The sequence below is a fragment of the Mastigoproctus giganteus genome, chromosome 6, assembly GCF_048544385.1.
Source record: "Mastigoproctus giganteus isolate SK-2022 chromosome 6, ASM4854438v1, whole genome shotgun sequence".
Taxonomy (NCBI): Eukaryota; Metazoa; Arthropoda; class Arachnida; order Uropygi; family Thelyphonidae; genus Mastigoproctus; species Mastigoproctus giganteus.
The window spans coordinates 210,357,094-210,385,092 of NC_143580.1; the positions used below are offsets into that span (position 1 = coordinate 210,357,094).

The following is a 27,999-nucleotide window of genomic DNA, read 5'->3' on the forward strand; positions in this document are numbered from 1 at the left end:
TTGAAAAAAAAGTGGTTCTTAGTTTTTTTTTTTTTTTTTTTAATTGTGTTTATATGAATTCATATTTGGATTACATAAGTGCCTGTTAATATTTCTTTAATCTGTGATCATTATTCTCTAGCACTTCCCACAATCAGTTTATAAAGACATAATCTTTATATTGCTTTCTACGATTCACTAATTTATTTTTGCAGTATCATTTGAATTCAATATTTATAATCGCATCACATGTATTTTATTTATTATTTATTTGCTTCTATTGAATAACACAAACATTAAAGACTACAGAAACCAGATCACATCCATTTGTAAAGAGTGGAGAAAGTCTTGGATAACACAAGTGATGTTGCTGATTCCCTGTTTACCAGTACAAGATAATAAACAGACTTTCTGCACGGTAGGATAACATGCCTAGAAGTACATACAGCAATACCTCACACAGTGTGATTAATGTATTGGGAAAAACTATCACACTGAGTGAATCAGCACTAAATGGGGAATAGTTTCAATGGGAAAAAAAATAATGATGCATGATTAGTTAAAAAATAATAAATACAAATAGTAATAAGGTAGACTAAGAATGAAATTAATTGATAAACTTTATTTTGAAAAAGGAAAACAATGACAATTTTATGAAAGCTAGAAAATTTTACCGATTAAAGAAAAATCTATCTAATCTAAGTTGGACCATTTTGTTTTTCTTCTTTTCTTTATAGAGTTCTCAGTAAAATTGAATGGCATTTCTAACGCTCTTCAGGCATTAATGCTATGCTCTATGTCTGGATCAATGATTCATAATTAAGTCTGAAGCAGTTTCCACTGCCCTAAACATTTTTTTCGAGTTCTTGTAAGGGAAATTCTTTTTCTTAAACTTTACTAACTTCTATGTTACACTCTGGACTTTCTTCTGCTTCCTCATATGCCTGTTCTTGGTCTAAGTTAAGGACAGTATCATTATCGAGAGCTTGAGAATATGTGTAAATGTGAGAAAATGTCTTGAACATTAGCCATTTCCAAAGACGCAAAACCAAGATTGTGTCGAATTTTGATGACGTCTTAGGAAACATCCTGAATTTCAGACTCAAAGCCGCAGGAATCACTTCTGCAATGAGGCAAAACTTGCTTCCATACTGTTCTCATGTTAATCTTGCTAACTTCAAGCCACACTTTGTTTATGTTTTCAATAGCATTTCTAATGTAATTTTTCCAGAATTCAGCCAAAAAAATGGTGTACCTTCTCCAGTTGTGGCTTTTATTGTTTGATAAAAAGTAAGTAATATGCTTTAAAAGTCTCAAATAATATGCTTTAAATGTCGCAATGACACCTCGATCCATTGCTTGCAGTAGAGATGTTGTGTTGGGTGGAAGAAAATGAATTTTGACATTTTCATTAAAGTCACAAAGTCTGGTTGGATGCCTCGGTGCATTATCCAATAACAACAAAGCTTTAAAATCCATGTTGTTTTCTTTCAGTAAGTTCGACTGCAGGAAAAAAGTAATTTTTAAACCAGTCTTCAAACAAAGTTTTCGTTACGTAAGCTTTTTTATTTGAACGCCAAACAACTGGAAGAGCCTTCTCTGCATAACCACCAAGTGCTTAGACGTTTTCAACATGATATACAAGCATGGATTTTAAAAAATTTTAAATCTCCAGATGCATTTCCGTCCAGAAAAACAAAAGGTCAGACAATCTTTTGATGCCTTGTAACCTAGTTGAGGTTTTTCATTTTCTGATAGAAATGTCTATAAAGCATTTTTTTTTCCCAAAACAAACAAACAAACCCATTTCATCAACATTAAAAATTTGGTTATCTTTGTACCCACCATTTTCGACAATTTATATAAATTATTTAGGAAATTTTTCAGCAGAATCTTTGTCTCACTTGCACTTTCACCTGTGATATGGACATTATGAATCCCGAGCATTTTTTAAAATGAAAGAACTAACCATGACTCATATATAAAGACTCATAGCTTTCGTTTGAATTTCCATTTGACTTAATGAGATTCACTTCTGACTTTTTTTTTATTTTTTTATGTGAACCCCAAACACGAGAGGTATTAGAACCTATAGTACTTAGTACCATGCTTAGGTTAGGACTGTGATCTTCTTTCCATATCTTTCATATTTACTATCAGAGAGCTCTTTTTCTTTACGACTGTTTTCGAGGCAAAGAGTTGGTAGTTATTTCATACTCTTTGTATTGATTTTTCATACTCTTTGTACTTTGTATTTCATACTCTTTGTACTGGTTAAAGAAGCACTGCAGGACCATCTTGACAAGAATTCAGTTATAGCTCAGACACAGCATGGTTTTGTTAAAAGAAGGTCTTGCCTGACCAATTTGATTGGATACTATGATGTAGTCACAAAAGAATTGGATGCAGGGAATAACTTTGATATTATATATTTGGATCTTAGAAAGGCTTTTGATACTGTTGCACATGGAAGACTGCTGCACAAATTGGAGCAGTGTGGCATTAGAGGCAAATTGCTGCTATGGATAAAGGGATGGTTGAGTAGGAGAAGACAGAGAGTGGTAATCAATGGACACTGCTTATCGTGGACTAATGTTATTAGTGGAGTCCCTCAGGGTTCAGTGTTGGGTCCATTATTGTTTTCTGTATTTATATATGATATTGATAATGGCATATCAAGCTTAATGTCCAAGTTTGCAGACGATACAAAGGTTGGCTGGGTTGTTAAGAATGCTATGTCTGGAATAAGTGTCCCAATATCTTTTAAGATCAAATAATTAGGAGAACTGGCATCAAACATTTCAGAAACACTAGACAAATACAGTGGATTTCGGTTATTTGGACCACTGGTTAATCGGGGCAGCCGTTTATTTGGGGAAAATCTTAAAAAACAGAACCCAATCGAGAAAATAGCCAGGGTTTACTTCGCTTAATTGGGACAACATGCCGTTTAATCAGGGCAGGAGACCGCAGCACTGGTGATCACCCTACGATTGTCTCCGACCGAACCACGTGGTTCGGTCCGATTTCTGGAGGTCACGATCATAAAACAATAAAAACAATTAGTGGTCACCTGTTTATTGGGCTTTTCTGTTAGTGCAATCTATCATAAACGGATAGTAAACTCGATCTTACTGAATTTGCGATAATACAGACAGCTGGAATTCTGTAGATTATTATGGTAAAATGTGTTTACACTTCCATGTAATCTCAATCATATAAAAAAATTAATTTTCAGATCTTCTCTTCATTCCTTTTTAAAGCTTTGTAACTCGTTACTCCGTTCTGACTTGCGCGTATCATGTTACTTGCAATTTGTGTGTGCCGTGTTCTTTCTTATTGATTGCTTATCTTTTTACTGTTTTAAATTTTAACCCCCACCCACAAATATCAGTGAACAGAAATGTCAACTAGTTCGTATTAATTATTCTGATTTTCACCTATATTCTTCCGATTTTCACGTATCATTTAATTTTTTAATTGGTAAGGTAATAAAGTGTAAATTTGTGCTTAATATATCTTTACTTTTATAGCCTGTGGATAATATTCCTCATATTTTCACTAATTAAAATTGCTGTTTAATAGAATTAAAATTCAATTCACAAACGTGATAACAATGACCGCCGCTTACTACACATCGTATAGTGAACGGTACTTTACTATGGTGACTCCATCGTAATGTGATTTGATCGTACAGTGAACCAATTGTAAAAGCGGGATACATTGTATTTTTAACTATTTACGTGAAACTTTGGATAATTGGGGCAGCCACTTATTCAGGCCAAAATGCACTAGTCCCGATGTGTCCCAATTAACCGGAATCGACTGTATATCCAAATATAAATTAATCACAAAACTGGATGCAACATTAGTCTTTAGTCAAAAAAAAAAAAAAAAACACACAAATATAAATAACAAGCATTTTGTCTACTAATATCCATGTTCTCTTCTTAGTCTATGTCATTAACAATAACAATATAAGAAGTATTTTTGAAAGCTTGAATATTGGCCTCATCGTATTATTTTATTCAAAATACTTCTTCCCTCTTCAATGACAACCAAGGATCGGATGTGTAGACTTCTACCGCCTTGCGCTTATTTTAAATTCAGTTTTTCTTCATTTTCCCCCCTTAGTTTCTTAGCTAACTAAATACTAACCACCTCTTCTCAATGTACCACTGCAGATTTATTCAAGGCGAGTACCGTTTTTTTAAGCAATTGCTATTCTATTATTAGGAAGGGTTATTTAACAAATTTCACACTCAATTATATAAATTTAATTGCACAAAAGTGTATTATTTTTAATTAGTTTATAAGGAGACCTATATATTTTTATTTTAAACCTAGTGCCTATATAACCTAATCAGATCTGCCTTTTTTTTTTTTTTTTTTTTTTTATTTCTGTAACAGTGACACTCAGAGACCACTTTTAACTGAAATTTTACTATATAACAGGACAGACTGTAATGAAAAAACATGTCTTTGTAAGAAAAGCAATTCCTATAGAGTTTATTTTATAAAAATGACTGCTACATACCCCTGCCCGATTAACTGTCTGAAAAGATCCTAACTGCTGCATGAGACTAAATAACTGCTCAAAATATGGCTGTTGGAGCAAAAGAATTATAGGAAGCCTTTCTCTAGGTGGTGGTGGTAAAGAAGAGGCTGGTTCTAATCCTTCCCTTCTTCGGGATGGCCTTGCAGCTCCAACTGATACAAATACAATCTGAAATAAAATATATATATATATATAGTACAGGTTAAAAGTAACCGATAAATTTCATTCCTTATTTGTTTTAACCCTCAACACTTGAAAATTAAAACTATAGTTCATTTCATTGCAGTTTAATCCCAATATAAACATTAGCACAGTGTAACAAATGTACTCCTCCACAAGGCTGATATATAATTCACTCAAACAAATTGACCTCATGTGTAGCAGTAATATGAATAAATGTTCAGGTTTAAACTAAAATGAAGTGAACTATATACAATAAATTTCATTAATTCATAAGGTATATAGTGATTTAACCTGCAAATCTTTAAAGCCCATTTCAGCCAAAGTCTTTTCATCCAAATCACATGTTAGCTCTTGTCCTTGTGAGATCATACGTATAGGTCCTTCTGCTAACATAGTACCCAAGATAGGAGACATTGCTGAATTATTTCTGCCTGAACTGTTAGCATTTGATTCTTTTTCCTTTAAAAATAAAATTTTAAAAAAGTCTGAAAACAGTATGTTTACTAGTCAGTAATCAAAAAAATATATATTTTTTTTTTCTGTAATAAAAAATAATTAATATTGATGATGAATAAGTTCAAAAAGTATCCTAAACCCAACAAGAAGTTAAACAATTAGTATTTTAGGATGCACCCACCCAAGGGATGTGGTGCAGCCTGCAAACCCCATCCCCCTAAAAATCAGTAAAAATCAAAACACCTGAACACCCAGACAATATGTAATAATCTTAATTATCAACTACCCTCACCAATTTTCCTAACAACTTCCTACCCCAACATTGGGGGATGGCCCCATCCTTCCTCCTCTAGGCCCTGAAGTAGTGCTATTAAACAAACTTTAGCATCAAGAGTAACTTGTACAGAAAAATTGTACCCATGCAAAGGATACAAAAACACCAGTGCTGAATATTCTTGGCTCACCTGAAAACAAACCACCAACAACATTAAGAACTCATATATAAGTATAAATTAGTTCTAGAACTAATATATAAAAGAACCAATAGTACTCAGATTCATCCATAGCAATAAAATGATGATTACATCCACAGGAAAAGATCTAACAACTAAAATCTAGGGGGGGGGGGAGAGAGAGAGAGAGAGAGAGAGAGAGAGAGAGAGAGAGAGAGAGAGGACACTAATCACCCTAAAAATACACCAAAGCTTAAAATAACAGACTACCTGGCTGGTAAGAGCATATGCAAATCTATATACAAAAGAAACTCAAAAGGGTGGGGGGAGAGTTGTTAAAATTTCTGCTATGCACAAGCAAAACTAATGCAGCCAATCATATCAACTCAAACTGGAGATCCTGGCCATCTATAGAAGCAAAAATGCACTTAAAATAAATGGGTTAACTGATCAGTTGTTGTTGGTATGGTTGTCTATCAGTACAAGGGCTACTAAGACAATCTTCCTATTCGTAGATTGTTGAGAAGGAAGCAAGTTCAGGTAGAGTTCCAAATTTTTGGTATAATTGGATCTGTTTTAAATAAGTGAAAAAAGTTGGTGAGGTTTGCATCATTTCCTATAAAATGTTTTAGTGTCAAGGGTATTTGTATGTTTAATAGAAATTGCAACATTTCTGCCCAAACACTGCAACGGTAACTGCAGTCAACAAAGATGTGTTTTAATGTAAGATGGGTGTTACAATGTATGCACTGGGGAGGATTTTCTTCCATTAACAAATAAAAATGAGTTAAATGCATATGGCCAATATGTACACTTACTAAAACTACTTCTTCATGCTGATTTCTTCTGAAACAAGATTGCCATGGTTGTGATGTCTGCTTGATCTGAAAAAGTTTGTTATTGGCTCATGACTGCCAGATTTGAAGGCATCATTGCAAGTTTGTTATATTATAATTTTATAATTGGCATAAGGTACAAGCAATTAAGCCATGTCTGAGATTATTAGATGTATGGCAGCTTTATTCAACAGAATGTGACTATTTGATTTTTTTGTTATAAAATTCCACAAGGGATCATATCATATATTTTTTTCATTATAGGGTATACTGAAGATGAATTTTTTTCAGGTAGATATTGTGCTAGATATACTCCTTACATATGGTTATATGTGATAGAAAAATTGTTGAATCAAGAGTAGGGAGATTCGGACTTAGCTGCAAAGGAAGAATCAAGAAAACAGCTGGAGGAAAAGACAGCTAACATAATGAAGAAAGTATCTGAGTGGGATTCTTTTTGTACCTGTCTATAAATATTATTATTATTAGCCATATGGTGCAAGGAAGCCTGGGTCTTATGCTGCACCAGCCAAAAAAAAAAAAAAAAAAAAAAAAAATTCTGAATTACCCTGAGTGAGAGAGAGAGAGAATCAGATGTAAAAAGAATCATGAAGAAAGAGTAGAATGATGATATCCACCTCAGGACCCTGGGTGTGCCAAGCCCATATGTGATGTGTGTGTAGGCGTCCGTAGCCAGGTGGGAAGGAGCAGCAGTGCGTAGCACACGCTTCTTGATTAGAGCAGGGTTCGAGCCCATCACCACCAAATACAGAGGATGTGGAAAGGTCAGAGATTGACCACCGCATATTATCCTAGAGCAATATGGCCTTAGCTGCTAATGCTCCTAAAAACCAAACAACAATAACAACGTGATGTGTGAGCTTGACACAACCAGATGTGAGCCCATGGGGTTATCTCTGTTTTCCTTTTGTTAAAAGGAAAACTGAGTGTCAGAAGAACCCTACCGTAAACTTTCCTGCTGGGTCCTTGACATACGCCACTGAGGTAAAGTATTTGGAAGTGATATTGGATGAGAGACCAACTGCTCTTCCCCATGTAAAGTATATAAGAGAGAAAATGAGTTTTATATTCTAAGCAAACCAAATTGTAAGAATGGAATGGGGAGTGACAGGAAAGTCTCTTGATCTGTTACACAAATGTATCATTGTTCCCATAGTTCTGCATGCTGGAGGTGCATGGGATTATTAAGCTCAAAACAGTATAATAAGAAAGCATCTTGTGTCTGCTCAGAGACTTGCCTTTTTGACAATTAACAGAGCCTGTAGGGCCATTTCTTGAGGTTCTCCAAGTTATAGCCCACAGAGAACCAGATAATTTGCTAGTAGTGAAATAATATCTTGAATAAAAACATTGAGAAGCCTAACTAATTGATGGTAAGAGTTGCTTGCCTTGAAGAGCATAGAGAATATGGCAGGCAGGATAGAGAGAAGAGAAAAAGGTTGCAAATTGAGATAGAGGCAATAAGACAGGAGAGGTGGAGTGGTTCTTAAAAAGGGAGAGTCACATATCATCTTCTGTTTGACGTGACAAAGTTAAGAGAATATCGTGGGTGGCTTGATCTCAAGTTGCATGCAACAATGTTAATAACTGGACATGGACTAACCAGGTTGAAAGAACTAAGGGATCACTTCTGAGATATGTAATTGTGGTGAGGTTGAGAACATTGAACATATTCTGAGGCACTGTATAGAATATGATGACTACAGAAGGAAAATGTTATCAAAAATGGGCAATTTAGATTCCATTTAGTCATGTGATCTTTAAGAAATATGTCAGATTGGTCTTCATAAGAAGTGAAATATGAAATATGAATTAAAATACAGCAGAGAATATGAATTAAAAAGAAGTAAATGTATTATGGTGTAAATAATGTAAATAGCTGTATATAATGTGGATGATTTTACCATCAGCAAATTCTAAATGGGAAGTCTTCAAGGAAGTAATCTTGGGAGCTACTAGGCTTTTCATAGCAACTAAAAAAACTGTTCAAGATTTAGACCTAAATGGATGTTAGATGAGCTGATGAGACCCATGGCAGAGAAGAAAAATGCATGTGATGCATATAAATTATCAGGCAACACAGAAGCCTATGGTAGATATAAACTAGTGTGTAATCGAGCCACAAAGTAGGTTAGGCAGGCAAAGGCTGATTATGAGAAATGTTTGGCAAAGGATAAAAAGAAAAACAGCAGACTTCTTTATTTATGTAAACTCTAAAAGAAAGGAAATGAATCAGCTTGGTCCACTTCATATCGATGGTTCGACTGTTGATGATCCTGCTCAGATAGCTGACAAACTGAATGAGTATTTTTCATCTATATTCACACATGAGGAATTCTGTAGGGAAGTGCAGGACAGAAGCTTATTAAACTCTAACAGGGAGCTAAATAATTTTGTAATAACTGAGAGCAAAGTGGAGGAGAAATTGCTGAAGTTAAACATAAGAAAGGCACCTGGGGTGGATGGGAATTATCCAGTTATATTAAAGAAGATAGCAAAGGAAGTAAGCAAACCCATAGCCATAATTATGAGAGCATCCTTGGACTCAGGAGAGGTCCCCAAAAACTGGAGATGTGCAAATGCATCTCGAATTCACAACAGGGGATCAAAGGGTGACACAAGGAATTACAGACCTGTTAGTTGAACTTCTGTTCCTAGGAAAATAATGGAGTCACTGGTTAAAGAAGCACTGCAAAATCAGCAAGACAAGACTGCAGTAATATTCGGACACAGCATGGATTTGTTAAGGAGAAGTCTTGCCTGACAAATTTGATTGGATACTATGATGTCGTCACAATGAAATTGGATGCAAAAAATAATTTTGATATTTGTGATACTTTTTGATACTTGGATTTCAGGAATACTGTTGCACATGGAAGACTACTGTACAAATTGGAACAGTATGGCATTAAGGGCAAGTTGCTACAATAGATAAAAAGATGGTTGAGTGGGAAAAGACAGAGTGGTAATCAGTGAACACTGCTCTTCGTGGACTAATATTATTAGTGGAGTCCCAAGGTTTTGGGACTCCACTAGTATACTAATGACAGTATGCTACTCCAACAGGATCTAGAAAAGTTGGGCAGGTGGGCTGAGAAGTGACAACTGAAGTTTACATTCACAAACACAAAGTACTGCATATGAGTAGCAGTAATCCCAGAGATATGTACCAACTGTGTGGTACTACACTCGGGTAGTGGAGAATGAAAAAACCTGGGGGTAATTGTGCAGTCAGACATGAAGTTTTCTGAGCAGTGCAGACAGGCTGCCAGAGCATGCCATGGGGTCTTGTCAATGATATACAAGAATTTTGCTAGTAGGGATAAGAAGGTGATTATCCCTTTGTATAAGGCAATGGTCAGGCAACACCTTGAATAATGTGTATAGGTCTGGAGGCTTCATTTTAGGAAGGAAGTAGAGTTGCTAGAACGAGAAGGGCAACAAGACTGGGGGGGGGAAGCAGTGCTCTTACCAAGGAAGGCTAAAGTTCTGCAAATTGCAGCATCTAGGGACTAGGCACCTGCGAGATGATCTGGTTGAGCAAGCCCAATGCTGATGGGATTCTTCTTGCTCAGATTAGGGGGCACAAAGTTAAACTGAGGAAAGACAGTTGTAGAATAGATGTGTGGAAATTTGCCTTTAGCCAGTGGGTAGTTAAATTAAATTATCTGTTTATACACCGGGACGACCATACGGTCAGAGGAGTTCACAAGATAGACAGAATACAAGAAACAGCACCATATTCAGCAATCATGGGCTTGAACTCCGGTCACTCAAGGCACGTGTACTTATGCACCTGCGCATCTGACCACTAGGCTATGGCGGCCTTGTTGATTGCTGGAACAAACTTCCATATGTTGTTGTGGAAGTTGATAGTTTAATAAATTCAAGGAAGAATTGGACAAACATTTAGAGTGAATAGATGGATAAAATGAGAAGTGGGTGTTTTTTTTTTTTTTTTTGGCTGATGCTGTATAAGCTTACTTCCTTGCATTGTGTGCTAAGAAAGCATTGCTAATGCTATTTATGAATTTTATTGTGCATAAAGAGGTTTTAGACGTCTTATTATTGTTTAGAAGGCTTTTTTTTTTAATAGTTTTACTTTTAATAGGATAATGGAGTAAATTTCTGCACGATTGTTGCAGGAATTGTTGAATGAACTAGGTGTGGCATTGCATTCCTGTAAATCCATTCTTCTTGGAAAGCTATCTGTAGTCTGTTTTTTATATTTAATGATGGCAGTGGTGGCAACCCTTTTACTAGGTCTAAGTGATTAGGTAGAGACAGGGGCTAAGTGTTAAAAAAAAGTAATTTTTTAAATTATGTGTAGTTAAGTTACAATGGCCCAGGCAATGCAATTATGGAGGTAGAGAGAAAATGAAATACAGTTACTGCTGATATGTCATAGAATGTTTCTGCAATGGTATTTTTAACTGATTCTCTTTTTCAAATTCATCTGATATTTGTACCTTTTGTAATAGCAGAGGCAAAGCATGTTTTTTTTTTTTTTTTTTTTTTTTTTTGCTGTTTGTTTTGCTTGCATAGCATAACCTCTAGTCTTTTTTAATTAATGAGGTTTGTTGCCATGCAATGATTACAAAATAAGTTCCATGTACATACTGTAGGATTGCCATCCCTCAACAGTATCTGGTTTCATGTAATTTTTCTGGCGCTTTATTTCTTAAGAGTCTTGATATTGTGAAAGAAATGTTATTGCTTTGTTCTACAAGACAGCTTGGAAAATGGATGATGTGGCAAAAGCACTGATAGAGGCCATTCTGTTATAAACATGTCCGGGGTAATGTCACCTCCTGACTTGTACAAGCCAAGAGGTGACATTACCCCGGACATGTTTATGCCTTAACAATAGTTAAGGTATAAACATGTTTTAATAAGATTAACTTCACTTGCTTTCTCACCTCTTGGTATATCACTTTGTTTTTGATTTTATATTTCTGTATATTTTTTCTTTTGAAATTAGGGTAGAGTGGTGATGATGCACTGCAGTCTGTTTGGGTATAACTTTTTGATTCACAGTTTGAGCTGTGCCAATCGTCACAGAAAAGAAATTATTCTCTAAAATTCCAAACAGCATGCATTCTCTCTCTCTCTCTCTCTCTCAAAGATAATCCTAGATAATCTCCAGCAAGCATGAATGCTGAATCAACATGGGGACTTACAGATCAGGTCATTCATTGGAAGTTTGAGTGCATGGCATTGTCTTGGTACGTAGTTTGAGAGGCCAAATTTTTGATGTTCATAACATCTTAAGGGATTTGGCCTGTACAGATGGACATGACAATTCAGGTAACCCGCTTTTACTGAAATTGGCAAATTCGGTATACTGAAATTTAATATGATGTTACACATCAAAACCAGATTACAATCTTTTCAAATCATAATTCTCCTTCTGCTCATGCAACTCATGGCCTATTCTTCTTCCTCTTCTACTCATGCAACTCAAAGCCTATTCTGAAATATTTAACAGGTCCCATTCAGTCATAACTCCTTTGGAAAAGTTAATTGTGGCATGTGAAGTGATTAGGATTGGGATTCCACTTATGGAAGTTAGCATTAATAACTGCCTGAAATGTCAAGATTGTGTAGTCTCTATTGATAACTTTCCTGATTGGAGTGATTTTACATTTCGCATTTTCAAATAACCAGTGAATAATGAATGGGGAGAGCTTGTTCACAGGTTCAGATGATAACATGTGCAATCAAGAAGACTGGAAGTTCTTGATCAACTGTGTCCATTATTTAATCCCTTTGGGTGAGAGAGGTCATGGTTAACTTGGGTGTAATTTTTTACAGTCCAATGTGTCCATTTTCTTAACTTCACCACCAATGTTTCTGGCCACAGGGAGGCAGGGGCAGTGCTGCTTAAAGTGGTGAAGTACTATAAAATTAGTCAGCTGAAATAAAAGGAAAGGTAACAGAAGCTTTCCTTTCTGAAAATAGCTTACAATTTGTAAGACTAAATCAACCTTAATTATGATGAACGGAAGAAAAAACTTGAAACTAAACATGAACTGTAGTTTTGAGAATATGTCCTTAAAATCACACAAAACTCATTTAATCACTATAACACTTGCATACTGGGGACTTACTGATCAGGTCATTCATTGGCAGAATACAATAACCAAAAACCTTGGCCAAATGGCACAGAAAAGAAATTACTCCTCTAAATTCCAAACAGCATGCATTCTCTCTCACTCTCTCTCTCAAAGATAATTCTAGATAATGTCCAGCAAGCATGGATGCTGAATCAACATAGAAAAAAAATCCCACTGGAAGAAGCTAAACTAAATCTAATTAAGATAGGTCGCTCGCTCGCACAGGTATATTTATAAGAATGCATGAAAAAAAAAAAATGTAATTCAGTGAAACTATGTATGGAAAGTTAAGAAAAATATATTAAGTAATAATATACTATCAAGCAATACTAATCAATAAGCAAAATTTTTTTTAGAATTTTAATACAGAAGGTTAGGCTCAATCTATCCAAATAATATTATTATTGCAAGTATATATTTCACTGCTGACCTAACAGAGAACTATATCATTACTGTAATTTATTTGTCTTGAAATCAGTAACTTTTTATTTATATTTTCTATTTTACATTCCTTATGGTTGTCAATAAATCTTTGTAAGACTAAATCAACCTTAATTACGATGAATGGAAGAAAAAACTTGAAACTAAACATGATTTGTAGTTTTTGTCACAAAAACCTTCCCACTGCATTAGTGAATGCTGGAAATGTTGTGTGACCCTGAAATCAATGGAAGAAAACAGTCACACCAGAGAAGACAACACGTCATGGAGCATTTTATTCAGGATACAAAGTTTTGGTGTTATTCTCTTGCCATATAATACATGTATTAAACTATTTATCTGGAAAATTTAGATGAATGAAGACAGTTTTCCAGTTTATGAACAATTCATCCTGTACACATATTTTTCTTGATACCAACCAAACAAAAAGGTTATTATAGTATACTGTACTGCATTGATTAACTGCACTCTTGAATGCTTCTGGGAAGCAGCAATCAGGAATGGAGTTCTCTGTATCTGTGTTACTGTGCAACTATATTAAGCAATTATACAGTAATTAATTAAAAGGACAAAAGTGATAAATACAGTTATATGAACACCTACAAAAGGTTTACCATGGTTATTCAGCTGGCCAGCAAACAAAATTTGTTCCACAAACACAAATTTGTTCCCAAAAAAAAGATTTATTTTCAATGAAAATAAATCTTTACAAATATTTATTGCTTTTTAAGTTAAGGGTGTATGGTAACTCTTCTTTTGTAGGCACTGGAATTTTTGCATTGTTCATAAGTCAGAAGTATAGAAATAGAAAATTAAGTCTACTGTCAATAATTAGTAATGGCCACTTTCCCAGTCAATCAGAATTATTTTATTTTATGTTTTTATACATTTGTATAAAAAGGGGTGGGTGTGTGTGTGTGTGTGTGTGTGCGCGTGCGTGCGTGCGTGCGTGCGTACAGTATCTATATACATTTATTTTTCATTTTATTACTATTACAGTATGTCGGTTATGCAGAAGTCAGTTATCCGCAACGTTAGTCATCTGGAATAATTTAAAAGCCTGATTTTTCTTCTTTTTTTATTAATGGTATTATTTGAGACAAATGTTTATTATGCCACAAGAGTATTTCTATCTGTTTTTTTTTATGTCATATATCTGGTGAAGTGTTGGATTATGACTATTGGGTTTTCTCAGGAAACCATGAGTGATAGAGTTTAGGCATTTGCTTCCATAAACCCAATTTTCCATTGCATATTTCGTTCTCTTCATTTTATATTATGTTTGGTTTAGCTCCATATTCGGTAAGAATAATATTGGCCCGAAATCGTGCAATTTATTATTTTTCTCAGTTTTTTTTTTTTTTTATGGTAAAATGTCAATGAAAAGAAACAGCACCGAAAAGGACAGAAAACCAGGAAGAATGTGATATAATGAAATCAATTATTAAGGAACTTTAGAGATTTTGCAGCAAAAAAAAAATAAAAATTTCAGAACAATGGAAACAAAAAAAAAAACGATCAAACATCATTTTAAAAAATTACTTTATATTTTTTTTCCACATAAAATTCACATTTAAATACCTATCTGAATATACATATATATGTAAATGTGTGAATATTTATGTATAAGTTATTATTATTATTTTTAAGTAAATAAATTTGTTTTTTCACACTATTTAAAGTCTTTTTCTTTTACCTTAATACAGTATAACTGAATTTATTTAATTTTATCTTACATTCGATTATCCAGAAAATTTTGCTATCCGGAAGAGGTCTGACATTAATTATTCCAGACAACTGAAGCTCTACTGCATTTACTTTTTTCCACTAGATTTCTACACTTATCCGTTTTTCATGCAAAATAAGTATATACGGCAGACTCTCGATTTACCGGGATACTTCAAGACTCCAAATTAAAAAAAAAAAACAAAACAGAAATCATAAAATTAAAGTAATAACTAGAATAGGTATAAACAGATATTTTGCAAGTTGTAAATAAGGGACAAGAAGCGGTGTTATAAATCCCCACTGAGAGATTAGTGTCCCTATTATCTTGCAATTCCCGCTGTCTTCAAACTCACCACTCCATAAAAAAGAAGGGAAAAAAAAAAAGAGACCAACTGTTTAGTTTGTTTTAGTGCATCATGTCGACTGTTTTGTTTCGTAGCAGGGGAAAAGAACAAATTTTGTTTCGTTATTTATGTCAGGAATGTCGGAATTTCTTTTTTTTATAGTATTTTTTTCTTGTTTAGAAATCGCGAAAATAATGGGCAATGCAAGAGTTGTGCTTTCAATTAAACAAAAACTTGAAATTATTCAAAAGTTTGAAAAAAGTGAATCCATTAAATCTCTAAAGAACCATAATAATGTTGGTGACCAAACCATACGCGACACTACAAAAAATAAAGGGAAGCTATTAGATTTAAAATTGACATCGTAAAAGATAAAGGGACGCATCACACTGGACACACGAGTAGTGCATGGTAAGTTTATCCGTTTTTTTATCTATTGCCATACTTTTTACATAGGTTGCTGAACATTTTTCAATACTGTAAGTCCCCAACTTACGTAACTTCGAACTTACGCTACATTATTTATATTTTTTTATATGACTGAAGATTCAGTGAAGGGGACACACATTTCACCATAATACCGTAACATAAAAACCACAGAATTCCAGTTATTGGTATCATCGCAAATGCAATAAGATCGAGTTTACTACCCACTTATAATTAGATGCACTAACAGAAAAGCCCGATAAAATGGAAACTGCAAATTGTTTTTATTATTTTATGGTGGTGACCTCCAGAAATGTGCTTTAGTAAAATGCAAGCTCGCATGGAGTTATAAGTGAGTTTTTGCCCTGTGAAGTTCTTTTCAGAAAAATTTAATTTTGACTATTATGATGGTGCTGACTAAGAGAATAAGTGACAGCAGTACTAGTAAATCTACCAAAGGAAAAGGAAAGAGATTGAGTTGGATAAGAAAATTAAAATAATAAGGATGCATGAAAATGGCCAAACATTAACAAGTATTGCACAGAATTCAGATTGTCAGTGGCAACAGTGAAAACAATAAAGGAGAAAGACAGAATACGAGATGCGGTGAAGCGATTGGCACCAATGAAGTCAACTATAATAAACAATACATATCAGTTTTTACAGTACAATAACATGCATGTTTTTCTTCCTTTTATGTTTTCTTTTCTTATGTGATACTCTGGCTACTTCACCTCTGTCCCCAGATAAATTTTTCAATTGAACTAATTAAAAATAATTACTTTTCTTCTGAGGATATTATGTGGTTTTTGTAATTTTGGCATATCAGGGATATAGTAGCAATATTTTATTAATCATTCCCGAGTTACGTAAAACTCGACTTACATAAGAAGTCCTGGAATGTATCTCTTACGTATGTCAGAGACTTACTGTATTTTTGGATTAACCGGGGAAATTGATTACCCAGCAATTTTTTTTTTTACCATCTATCTCGGAAAATCGAGAGTCTACTGTATATATATATATATATATATATATATATATATATATATTTTTTTTTTTTTTTAAACTTTAATACTCACCACCATGCAAAACAACAGACATGACTCACTGCAAAAGATTATTTATCGCAATAGCCATTTCTACTGAGCCAGCATAATTTCAGTGTGGAGAGAGCTATAAGCAACACACAAGAGAGGGAATTAAGAAGAGAGAACTCTTTATTCTCCATACTGATGGAAATTTGCACTGAAGACTTTGGGACTCTAAGGGGCTTGACTGAAACCAAACACATAACTATGCTTCATGGCTGCTATCCATAGCTATGTGACCAATTTCTCATAGTGCATCTGCAGAGATGATAATATTAACTCTATCTACTCATTCATTAAGAGGGATCAACCAAATTCATCACAGAGAAATAAAATAATAGCAAATTGCTGTATTATTCCTTAAACTACCACAGAAACAGGTGCCTCCGTAGCCAGGTGGGAAGGAGCAGGAGCAGCAGCAGCAGTGCGTAGCACACGCTTCTTGATTAGACTGGGGTTCGAGCCCATCACCACCAAATACAGGGGATGCGGAAAGGTCAAGGAAATGACCACCGGATATCCCCGGAGCAATATGGCCTTAGTTGCTAATGCTCCTAAAAACCAAATAACCAACTAACCACAGAAACACGAGAGCAACACAGTACAGTGGGGTGGGGGGGGCAAACAGATGCAATGCCGAAATCTGTCTATTAAGTAACACCAGATTGAATAAAGAAAACAAAAAAAAAAAAAAAGGATCCTGTAAAACATCCCAAAATCATCCTTTGATCCTCCCCTTCCACTTGTGGGAAAATGAGAAGTCATTAAACTAATGTGAATGTGATAAAGCCTATAATGGTTAAATATTGATTAAAATTGTGTCGAGTCCATGCCATTTCAGCATACCTGGCAGGTGAGAGTCCTGACCAGGAATCCAAATTCACTCTGTAACCAATTAAAATTCCTTCACTGACTACAAAAGCTATGTAATAAGTTGAAGCATATATCACTGGGAAAAGCAAGAGGCAACAAACTCCTTCAGATTAAAACAAATCTCTAGTCCTGGTGATCCAGCTTCCACTCAAATCAAAAAAAAAAAAAAAAAAAGTCACATGCACCATACTCACTTTTAACTTCCTTCTGCCTCAAATCTACCTTTGTCGGAACTGTCATACTCAATTCACAATCCAAAGTATAGTTGAATGTCCTCTCTATAATTGAGTATGGCAAAAACCACATTCTTATTAAGGCATGCAGCCCAAATGACTCATACCTTTAAACAAATTTTAAATGACAGATCTGATGGCAAGGCAGTTTTCACTTTCCTAAAAAACATACAATGCTAAATTAAAATTGATGCTAAATCTTGCATAATGCATATACTGGACCTTTAATGGCTGTTACTTTCTATCATTGTTTGGTGCATAACGGCCTTTAGTTGCCATTGTGCCCTAAAACCTCCAACAACACCAAGCTCTCAGCTCCACAGGTTAAAATAGGCTTAAAAACTGGGTTATAAACAGCTAATTTTGTCTTCCAGATAATTTACTTTCATTCAGTCTTTAATTTTCTGAAGGTTTTCAACAAAAGTGAATATTCTGGGTGGAAAATGAAGGTTTTATGATTTTATATATATTACATAAGTACGTAGCAATACTTGATATATATATATATATATATATATTAGTAGTAATATTAAACTGTTAAGAAGAAAAATAATTTGAAAAGGAAAATAATAAAAGTTATCATACATCTAATGCTTCAAAACGTGCAGCGCAGCAGTAAAGGAAGCAAAAGAATATATAAATAATGTGTGGTTTGTAATATAAATAAAGTGTCTGTGAAAATGGAAATGAAAAATACACAAAGTGCCTGAACTAAAAGAAGTTTAAGGGATAGTAGACATTGAAGTGAAGTAGTGGTGAAAAAGTGAAAGAATTTGAAAAACCTAGTACAAAAATGAACTGGGCCTGAGGAAGCAAACAATATACAAAAATAATTTTAGACAAATAAATAACCCTGTATTCAGATATGGGAGGGAAATTTTAGCAAGAGGCCAAATCAAGGAATGGCAAATATGCAAAATCTGAATACAGTAAATGAAAAGATGACACATAGCCAGGAATTTCACCAGGGGACTACTCCTGACCATGTATCAGGCACTGTGTTTCCAAACTTGTCTACAGTATTTGAAAAAGGGTGGGAGCAAATATGTGGCCTTTATTAATACTAACAGACAAGGTAGTCCCTATGCAGTGTAAAAATTAAGTTAATAATGTAATTTTAAATTTAATATAAATTTACAAAAGTGTAATGTGAAATATAATACAAATGTTTGTACCATGCAGAAGGGTAAAAAGTAATTAAATTAACATGGTTAAAAAATGTAAAAATTCAAATATATAGCAGAGAAATTTGATCAAAAAGTGTGGACTAGCAAATGATATAGGAAATGGTAAAATTCTTGGGGTGGGGAAGAGGAGAAAGAGTTGGTCAAAAGAAGGCGAAAATAGCAATAAGATGCGGGACAGTCGGAGCGTTCATATCACACTGATAGTTTCATGAATGGGGGAAAAATAGAAAAGGTAATGTTTTCCCCCGTTCGTAAAACTATTAGTGTAATATATGAGGGTGATACAAATGCTGCGACTATCCTTCATCCTAGTCAGTAGTAGTCCCCTGATGAAATTCCTGGCTATGTATGATCTTTTCATTTACTCTATTCAGATTTTGCATATTTGCCATCCCTTAATTCAACCTCTTGCTAAAATTGCCCTCCCATATCTGAATGCAGGGAATATTTATTTATTTGTCTAAAATTATTTTTGTATATTGTTTGCTTCCTCAGTCCCAGTTCATTTTTGTACTAGGTTTTTCAAATTCTTTCACTTTTTCGCCATTTCTTCACTTCCATTTTCTACTATCCTTAAACTTCTTTTAGTTCAGGCACTTTGTGTACTTTTCATTTCCATTTTCACAGACACTTTATTTATGTTACAAATCACACATTATTTATATATATAAGAGCATGTAGAATTCTTATGTGTTGATTTCCCCCACCCCTCCAGTTTGCTATTGCTATTCCAACAAAGGAATAAGTTATTTCCAAACTTCTTTATCTCCGTTAACTCCTATGTCTGCAGATATTATCGAGGTCCTCATTTCTGCTGTGGTAGTTTCAAGTCAACATTAGATGGAGTAGCCATATAAAAGTGTGACTTTTACTGTAGGATAGGATATGGAGATAGGATATAGGAGTTAGGATATGGAGACAGCCCACAAATCAGTATAATGACTAATACTTTTGTATGGTGTATATATATCGGAGTTTAAAAATGGTGCTAACTGAAAAGCTGCACTTCATCCTGGCACACCAACCTATGTTGCTCTTTTGCAACAAACACCTGACAATTCACAGTCCTTCTATTGTTGAGTCTTCAGAACTGGAATTTTTTTTGGTTTAAGTACACTTCACTTCAGAAACACTTCGGAAGTGAAGATTTACACTTCAGACACCAGTTCATTACACTTCAGAAACCAGTTTAAGTATAGTGCTACATTTCCCTTGTCAGCAAGAACCGAATGACTCAGTGAGGGATGTCAGCTTAACCAAATCCGCTGAAGAGCTCCTGACCTCGCATAAAAAAAAGGCATCTACTCGATCCCAACAAGGCTTCTATGCACAGAAAAAGACAATTTTTGCACTTTTTTTTAATACTGTTTGAGAATTGTTGTGATTTGATTTGTTTTTATGATGAAATTGGTGTTAGTCACAATCTAAACAGGTGGGGGTCTTTTCACAAACAGTTTATGTAAAAGTCTGGCAGTTGTGCTGCTTCATAGGGAATATATACTGATCAATTCCTGTTGCCCACTCTGTTCATATTAAAGAAGACAACAGAAACGTGAACCATGTGTTAGAAAAGATCCAGTATGATCACTATAAATGGAATGTTGCCAGATGTCAAGGCGATAGGTTTCTTTCTGGTTTTGCAAGATTATGTCACTAATCTTGTTTTCTCTGCTTCTGGTCAAGCATGTCACTAGAGTAGCACTATACAAGACGATTAGAGAATGGAATTGGAGAAATTTAGCACACAATAATAACAAATCCCTGGTTCCAAGAAACAAAGACGTTTCCACCACTCCATATCAAGCTGGGACTGGTAAAACAATTTTTGAAGCACTGGTTCCTCAAGGAATTCCTTCAGCCATATATAATCTGTTTTTAAATCTATCCTGATGCAAAAGTGGAAGTTGACATTTATTAGTCCATAAGTTAAGCAGACATTGGCTTCACATGAACTGAAAGAAAAAATTAAATGATGTTCAGCAAAATTTTTTATCAGGAATATTGCCTTGTAGCAAAAAGCTTTCAAGGTAATGTTAAGAATGAAAATTACAAAGAACAAATTGGTTGAAATTTTCAGAAACATGGGATACTGAATGTCAAACAAGCTCCATAACTTGACTCTCACCCCGAATTTTAAAAGCAATTTGAGCAATGTTCAAGAAGAGTATGGTGTGGGAGGGATTCCATGTCATAGTGAATGGATAAGAGGTATCACGGAAGGTGGGTGAAGCTATTATGGTGACCATATTTGATTCTTGGGTCAAGATCAAATTTATCACTAAAAATTACAAAGCCATTCAAGTGTGCATTTTTTTGATTAACTTGAAGAGGGGTTCTGCCTTTTAATTTGTGATTTTTTTCAGCTTAAATGTTTACTTTTAGCAAAGATTAATTCATGTCGGTTTTTTTTTTTTTTTTTTTTTTTTTACACAATAAAATCGAATATGATATTATTTGTATCACATGAGTGCCATACTATCTGGCCATTACCGATTTCATTATTACTTGAACTGCTCTTCTTCTTCCCACTGAATTCCTTTCAAATTACAATTTTTACTGCACAACATTCCAGTACATATATAATTATCTCAGTTCATTATGTATAGACCTGAAGTAATACACAAATTTAGAGATCAGTGAAGTTTACGTGTAATGCATTGAATTTAACAAATTTATTAGTGGTGTGTCTATTTAAGCCAATTTAAAACTTTCTTAAGAACTTTTTAAGTACAAACATTATTTCATTTCTCATGTTTAAATTCAAAATATAGTTCTGGCTTGTGTTTCAATTTAATGTCAATGCTAAAAAGATTACAGATAAGTCAGTTTAAAGCTTTATCATAAAACAGAAGCAGGTCATTAATCAATTGAAAAGATGCATTCCTGCCATATTGCCCTTGCATATTTAAGCAATAAAACGATGTCACTCAAAATGCAACAACCACCAATAAGAGACTCTATTTAATAATTCTTTAATTAGGCATTTTTCACACAGTATATTACATGTCACTCGGAGTTAAAAGAATTTTAAATAAAATTCCAAAAGGGAAACATTGTGATGGCATCATTATTAATGCTATAAATGTTGTTTCTGTTCATCAGTCTACAAGTTTTAATGCCACATTTCTACTAAAGTTACCACTTAGTGTGAAATCTGTAAATAAAAGGAAAATCATCCAGGTTAAATCATATAATGAAATCTATACTTCATTTAACAGGCACTTTTGGCTGCTCCTATTCAAAGAATGAAAACAGAAATGCAGCAAAAGAGATAATTTTTCAATGCCAGTAAATAGGCTACAACCAATAGGACAGCTGTAACCCAATGAATTTGTGCCCTCGTTGTTATAGCCTTCTACATTCTGAAAGTTGAAAGCATAAGGTTTAGTTTGCCCCAAGTACAGTAACATAATCCATTAGTAGAAAACCAATGTGAAAATATAAATAAATAATATTCAATGAGGGAAAGTGCAAATTTTAATTCCATGTTTTAAAATAAAACAGACCCCCACTGGAATTATCATTAATACATACATACAAACATACTATACAGGGTATATCATAACATGTGGGATCCACTTCAGGGATGAATTTAGGACCTAAAAACAATAAAAAAAGTTTAATTTTCTGTAAAGATAGGCCTGCTTTCACCTCGTTTCCAAGTTACAGCCATTTTTGTTCCAGCAATTCTTTCCATAAACTGAGTTAGCGTAGCTGGCTCCATTCAACTGTTTCCAAACAATACTCGATATCACACAGAGTGCCCTTCTGGTAGTTATGTAAACAAGATCCCATAGTGTTCTTTGAGTGATTTCAGTTAGTTCTTCTGACAAGGGCACTACATTTGCAGCTCGTTATTAACATTCTGATACTGAGAATTTGCTGTGATAATGGAGGCTTATTCAAATCAAGAGACAGCAGACAGGTATCTTATGTATGTCTGCTGTCTCTATGCAGAAAACAGAAGTCATGATATCGCTATGCAGAAAACTTCTGTAATTATCAGGTGCCTAATAAAAAGACCTCTCAGAGAATACATGAATGCCTTGCAGAAGCTATTTCATTTAAAAAGGAGTTTCACATTGTGATAGATACATCAGAACCAGAACTGCTGATTTGGAAGAACAGATCCTCAATCTCAATGAAGAAAATGATGGTGACACACCTTAGGACAGCAACAGCAGAGAATGTGGGACATACAACTGTGTGGAGAATTTTATGGGATCAACAGTTTTATCCATTTCGTCCTTGGGTAGTACAAGAACTTAATGCAGATGTCTTCCCACCACGAGAAGCATTTTGTACTTGGTTTCTGCAGATGATTACTCATGATCAGCATACCTATCTTCTGTATTGTTTACTGACAAAGATAAGGATGGTGTGATCAATTTTCACAATACTCCTTGAGGAAAATCCGAGTGCCATTGTTTAATTAAGACACCAGAAACAATTCAGCATGAATGTATGGGCAAGAATAACTGGTGACAATTTAATTCGGCCTGGGAGATTAACAGGAGCATCCTACTGCAATTTTTAAGAGAACATTTAAATGAGTTGTAGGAAGAAGTCAGACTCAATGTCATCCATCGCATGTGATTTATGCACGATGGTGCTCTGCCTTATTTTTGTCTTGTTGCTATAAACTTTTTTGATGAGCAATTCCCTAATAAATGGATAGGTCATGACCCGTTGCCTAGCTTGCACACCCCCTGAATGCTGAATCCACTCAATTTTAACTTGTGGGGCCACCTGAAAGCCACTGTTTATTCCATGCCAATTGATACCATTTAAATGCTCCACCAACATATGGAAAAAGACTGACAGCAAATCTGACAGACACCTGGAACTTTTAGCAAGTGAGGAGATCTATGAAGAGGCATTTGCATGCTTGTATTCAGGCACATGTTGATGTGATCATTTTGAGTATTTCCTATAAATGTAAGGCCAGATAGATGCTAGAAAAAATGGCTATAACTCAGAAATAAGGCTAAATCAGACCTAGGTTTACATGAACATTTTTTATTGTTTTTAGAACCTACATTAATCCTCGAAGTAGGTCCCACATGCTATTATACACTCGTGTGCGTGTGTGTGTGTGTGTGTGTGTTTACAGAGGAGTAATTAATGAAAGTCTAATAGAGAATGTGATGAATTTATACTAACCTGATGTTCTTTTTTATTTTTATCCTGAAGATGTTCCCACCACTGGGTGACTTCAGCTCGTAGATCAGCCACATAATCTGTTGTTTGTAGTTCCATAGTTGCCTAATAAAACAATAGAAATCATAATATCCATATCAATGGAAATATCAATGGAAATCATAATAATAAAATAAGAAAAACCATAAATATTTATTTTACAACAGTAAACTTAATTTTAATAAATTTACTTTAAAAAATAAAATTACCCAGAATAACACTTTAATAATTATAGAGTAACAATTTCTTAATTAATAAGAAATTGTTACTACATAAATTAATTAAGAAATTACTAAAATAATAAATTAGCTAACCAATTAATTAAGGAAGTTACTGTGTGTATGTGTTTTTTTTTTTTTTTTTAAGTTAGTTGTTGGTGCATCGGCTTCTGTGGCCATAATGCACCTCCCAAGGTTTTTGCAGTACTTTGTTCCAAGGCATTCGAACCCGCGACCTTTGGGTTGCCAGGCAGGCACTTTACCCACCCGGCTAGCCATTGTGTGTGTGTGTGTGTGTGTGTGTGTGTGTGTGTGTGTGTGTGTGTGTGTGTGTGTGTGTGTGTGTAAAAGAAAATGAACTACAATTGCTCCAAAGGATACATAATGATTAATTATATCATTATATATTATATTGTACAATATTTAACTTTTGAGGGATGTTCAATGGTGTAGCAAACTTTTTCAGGCACTGGTGCAAAATTCAATTTTGGGGCCTCAGGTTCATGACCTTTCATAGACCCAAAGGAAACTTTGTTGTATCACTCTCAGCCAATCTTACAGAAAAATATTTTTTGACTTTGCAGTCAGAAAAAAGGTCACAATCTCTCCTAAACTTCAAAGAATTTTAAGAATTTGACTACAGGGAACACAACAGTAATATAATGTCAGTAAAACCAACTTTTAAAGAGTGCAGAGCCTCTAAAAATGTGAAGAATAGTGTATTCACACTTTTATCTGGGCTCTTTCATCAGTTAGATAGAATGCTGGGGATATTTAGTGGTACCCTTTGTCTAAGGGAACAGGTGTGCACTGAACTAATTCATTACAAGTATGCTATGCCTTTGGGCAGATTCCATAGAAACAAACATACATCTTGTGCAGTTTTCAAAGTAAAAACTACCGAAAATATTATAATAGCCTTTTTTAGAAATTGGGAGTGAAATACAAATATTTTTGTAAACACTGACCAAACAGGAAAAATTTTCTTAAATGTACTAGAATAAAGTCAGCCTACATACAAGTGGGGGGGGGGGTGTTCAATAAATTATCTACCTAAGGTACTTCCCATAGTTATATTTCAATGATTCATGATTTATCATGTTCCTACATATCTCAACTTTAATCATACTAACTTTGATCCCACTATGTTTTTAGGTTGTGCTGCTGTAACAGAAGGAAAGAAGGCAGGAGTATTGAATTATGGATTTGCTTAAATTGGAGCATCGTTCAGTCATCAAGTTTCTCACCAAATAAAGAAATGAACAGCAAAGTTCATTCATCAAAGGATGGTGGCTGCATATGGCACCTTCAGAGTACTAGTGAAATTCTGGTCAAAACAATTCAGGTGGGGTACAGAGTTCATTGAAGATGATCCACGTTCAGAAAGGTCTGTGACAGTGACCACTCCAGAAATGTGACAAGCTGTGGAAACCGTTGTGCTGAATGACAGATGCTTAACGGTGTCCCATATCTCAAGGATACAAGGACTAACAGATTAACAGTAACCACTGGCAGAGGTGACAGTGATTCTTGCACTGCTTCTATTGGAATGGGCATCAGCCTGGAAAACAAGATGCAGGGTATTTCAGAGACTGCTGGAAGTTGTTGCAGTACAAGCAAACACATGGGTTGTGTTAGGGTAGCTAAGAAGAGGAACAGGAGCATGTATACTTGGTATACACCAATGATAGGAGTTTGGTAAATAAATTTGATGAATTTGAGGTATTGCTCGAAACATCAAAGTCAATACTATTGGGATATCAGAGACGTGGTGTCACACATATATAAGAAAAGCAGAACTGGGGAGTACAATGTGTACAGGAAGGATAGACAGGATAGGAAGGGAGGAGGGGTTATGCTATTAGTTAAGAAACACAAAATCCAAGGAAGTGAAGCCAGCTGACATAGCAGGACAGTGCAGTGTCGAGTCAGTTTGGTGTGACATAAGCACTGGGAGATCAAAATTGAGAGTAGGAGTGTGTTATAGGCCTCATGACTCTAATAAGTATAATAAGAAACTGTACAGGGAAATAGAGTGGGCAAGTAAATCAGAGAGTCTTGTAATGGGGGATTTTAATCTCCCAGATATTGACTGGAATTTGTGGGTTGGTCACTCACACACTAGCAAGGCTTTTGTGGATTTATTGGATGATTGTATTCTACATCAGCATGTTCAGAAGGCAACTAGAGGGAGTAATACTCTTGATCTGATTATCAGTAACGATTCTTCATGCATTAAGAATCTGTAGATAAAGGAACCACTAGGTAGCAGTGATCACAGTGTGCTGAAGTGGGATTTACTCAAAGAGTTAACTACCATCAGGAGTAAATAGAAGGGTTTTTGCTTTCGTAAAGGCAACTACAGTGGCCTGAGACAGTATTTAAATTCTATACAGTGGGACCAACTGATAATGTTACCAACAGCAAATTCAAAATGGGAAGCATTCAAAGAATTAATCTTGGAAGCTACTAGGCTTTACATACCAACTAAGAAATATTGTTCAAGGTTTAGGCCTAAATGGATGTCAGATGAACTAATGAGACATATGGCAGAGAAGAAAAATGCATGGGATACATATAAATTAATGGGTGACATGGAAGCTTATGATAGATATAAGCTGGTCTGTAACCAAGTCACAAAGGAGATTAGGCAGGTAAAGGCAGATTATGAGAAATCTTTGGCAAAGGATGCAAAGAAAAACAGCAAAGAGTTTTTTACCTAAGTGAACTCTAGAAGGAAAGGGATGAATCAGATTGGTCCATTTGATATCGATGGGTCAACTGTTGATGATCCTGCTCAGGTAGCTAACAAACTAAATGAATATTTTGCATCAACATTCACACATGAGGAGAATGCCAGAGGTGTATTCAACTCTGGCAGTAAGCTAGAGAATCTTGTAACTGAGAGTAAAGTGGAGGATAAATTGTTGAAGATAAACATAAGAAAGGCACCTGGGGTGGATGGGATCTATCCAGTTATATTAAAGGAGGCAGCAAAGGAAGTAAGCAAACCCATAGCCATAATTATGAGAGATTCCTTGGACATAGGGGAGGTACCCACAGACTGGAGATGTGCAAATGTGACCAATTCACAAAGGAGGATCAAAGGCCGACAAAATGTAATTATAGCTTTGTGAGTTTAACTTCTGTTCCAGGAAAATTAATGGAGGCACTGGTTAAAGAAGCACTGCAGGATCATCTAGACAAGACTTCAGTTATAGCTCGGACACAGCATGGTTTTGTTAAGGGGAAGTCTTGCCTGACCAATTTGATTGGATACAATGATGCAGTCATAAAAGAGCTGGATGCAGGGAATAACTTTGATATGATATACTTCGATCTTAGAAAGGCTTTTGATACTGTTGCACATGGAAGCCTGCTGCACAAATTGGGGCAGTGTGGCATTGGAGGCAAATTGCTACTATGGATAAAGGGGTGGTTGAGGTGGGAGAAGACAGAGAGTGGTAATCAATGGACACTGCTCATCGTGGACTAATGTTACTAGTAGAGTCCCTTAGGGTTCAGTATTGGGTCCATTGTTGTTTTCTATATTTATAAATGATATTGATGATGGTATATCAAGCTTAATGTCCAAGTTTGCAGACAACACGAAGGTTGGCAGGGTTGTTAAGCACACTAATGACAGTACACTGCTGAA

General features: G+C 34.9%; 1 protein-coding gene across 1 annotated transcript in view; it reads right to left on the reverse strand.

The window, feature by feature from the left end:
- The window catches only part of puf (ubiquitinyl hydrolase 1 puf), a 1,022,896-nt gene that overhangs the window by 652,150 nt on the left and 342,747 nt on the right, over positions 1–27,999 (reverse strand). Inside the window, exons 24-26 of the mRNA XM_090376705.1 lie at positions 24,088–24,189; positions 5,012–5,179; positions 4,517–4,705 (exon numbers count right to left, since the gene is read on the reverse strand). Coding sequence (XP_090232831.1) covers positions 4,517–4,705; positions 5,012–5,179; positions 24,088–24,189 — 459 coding nt within the window. The remainder of the gene's footprint in view (positions 1–4,516; positions 4,706–5,011; positions 5,180–24,087; positions 24,190–27,999) is intronic.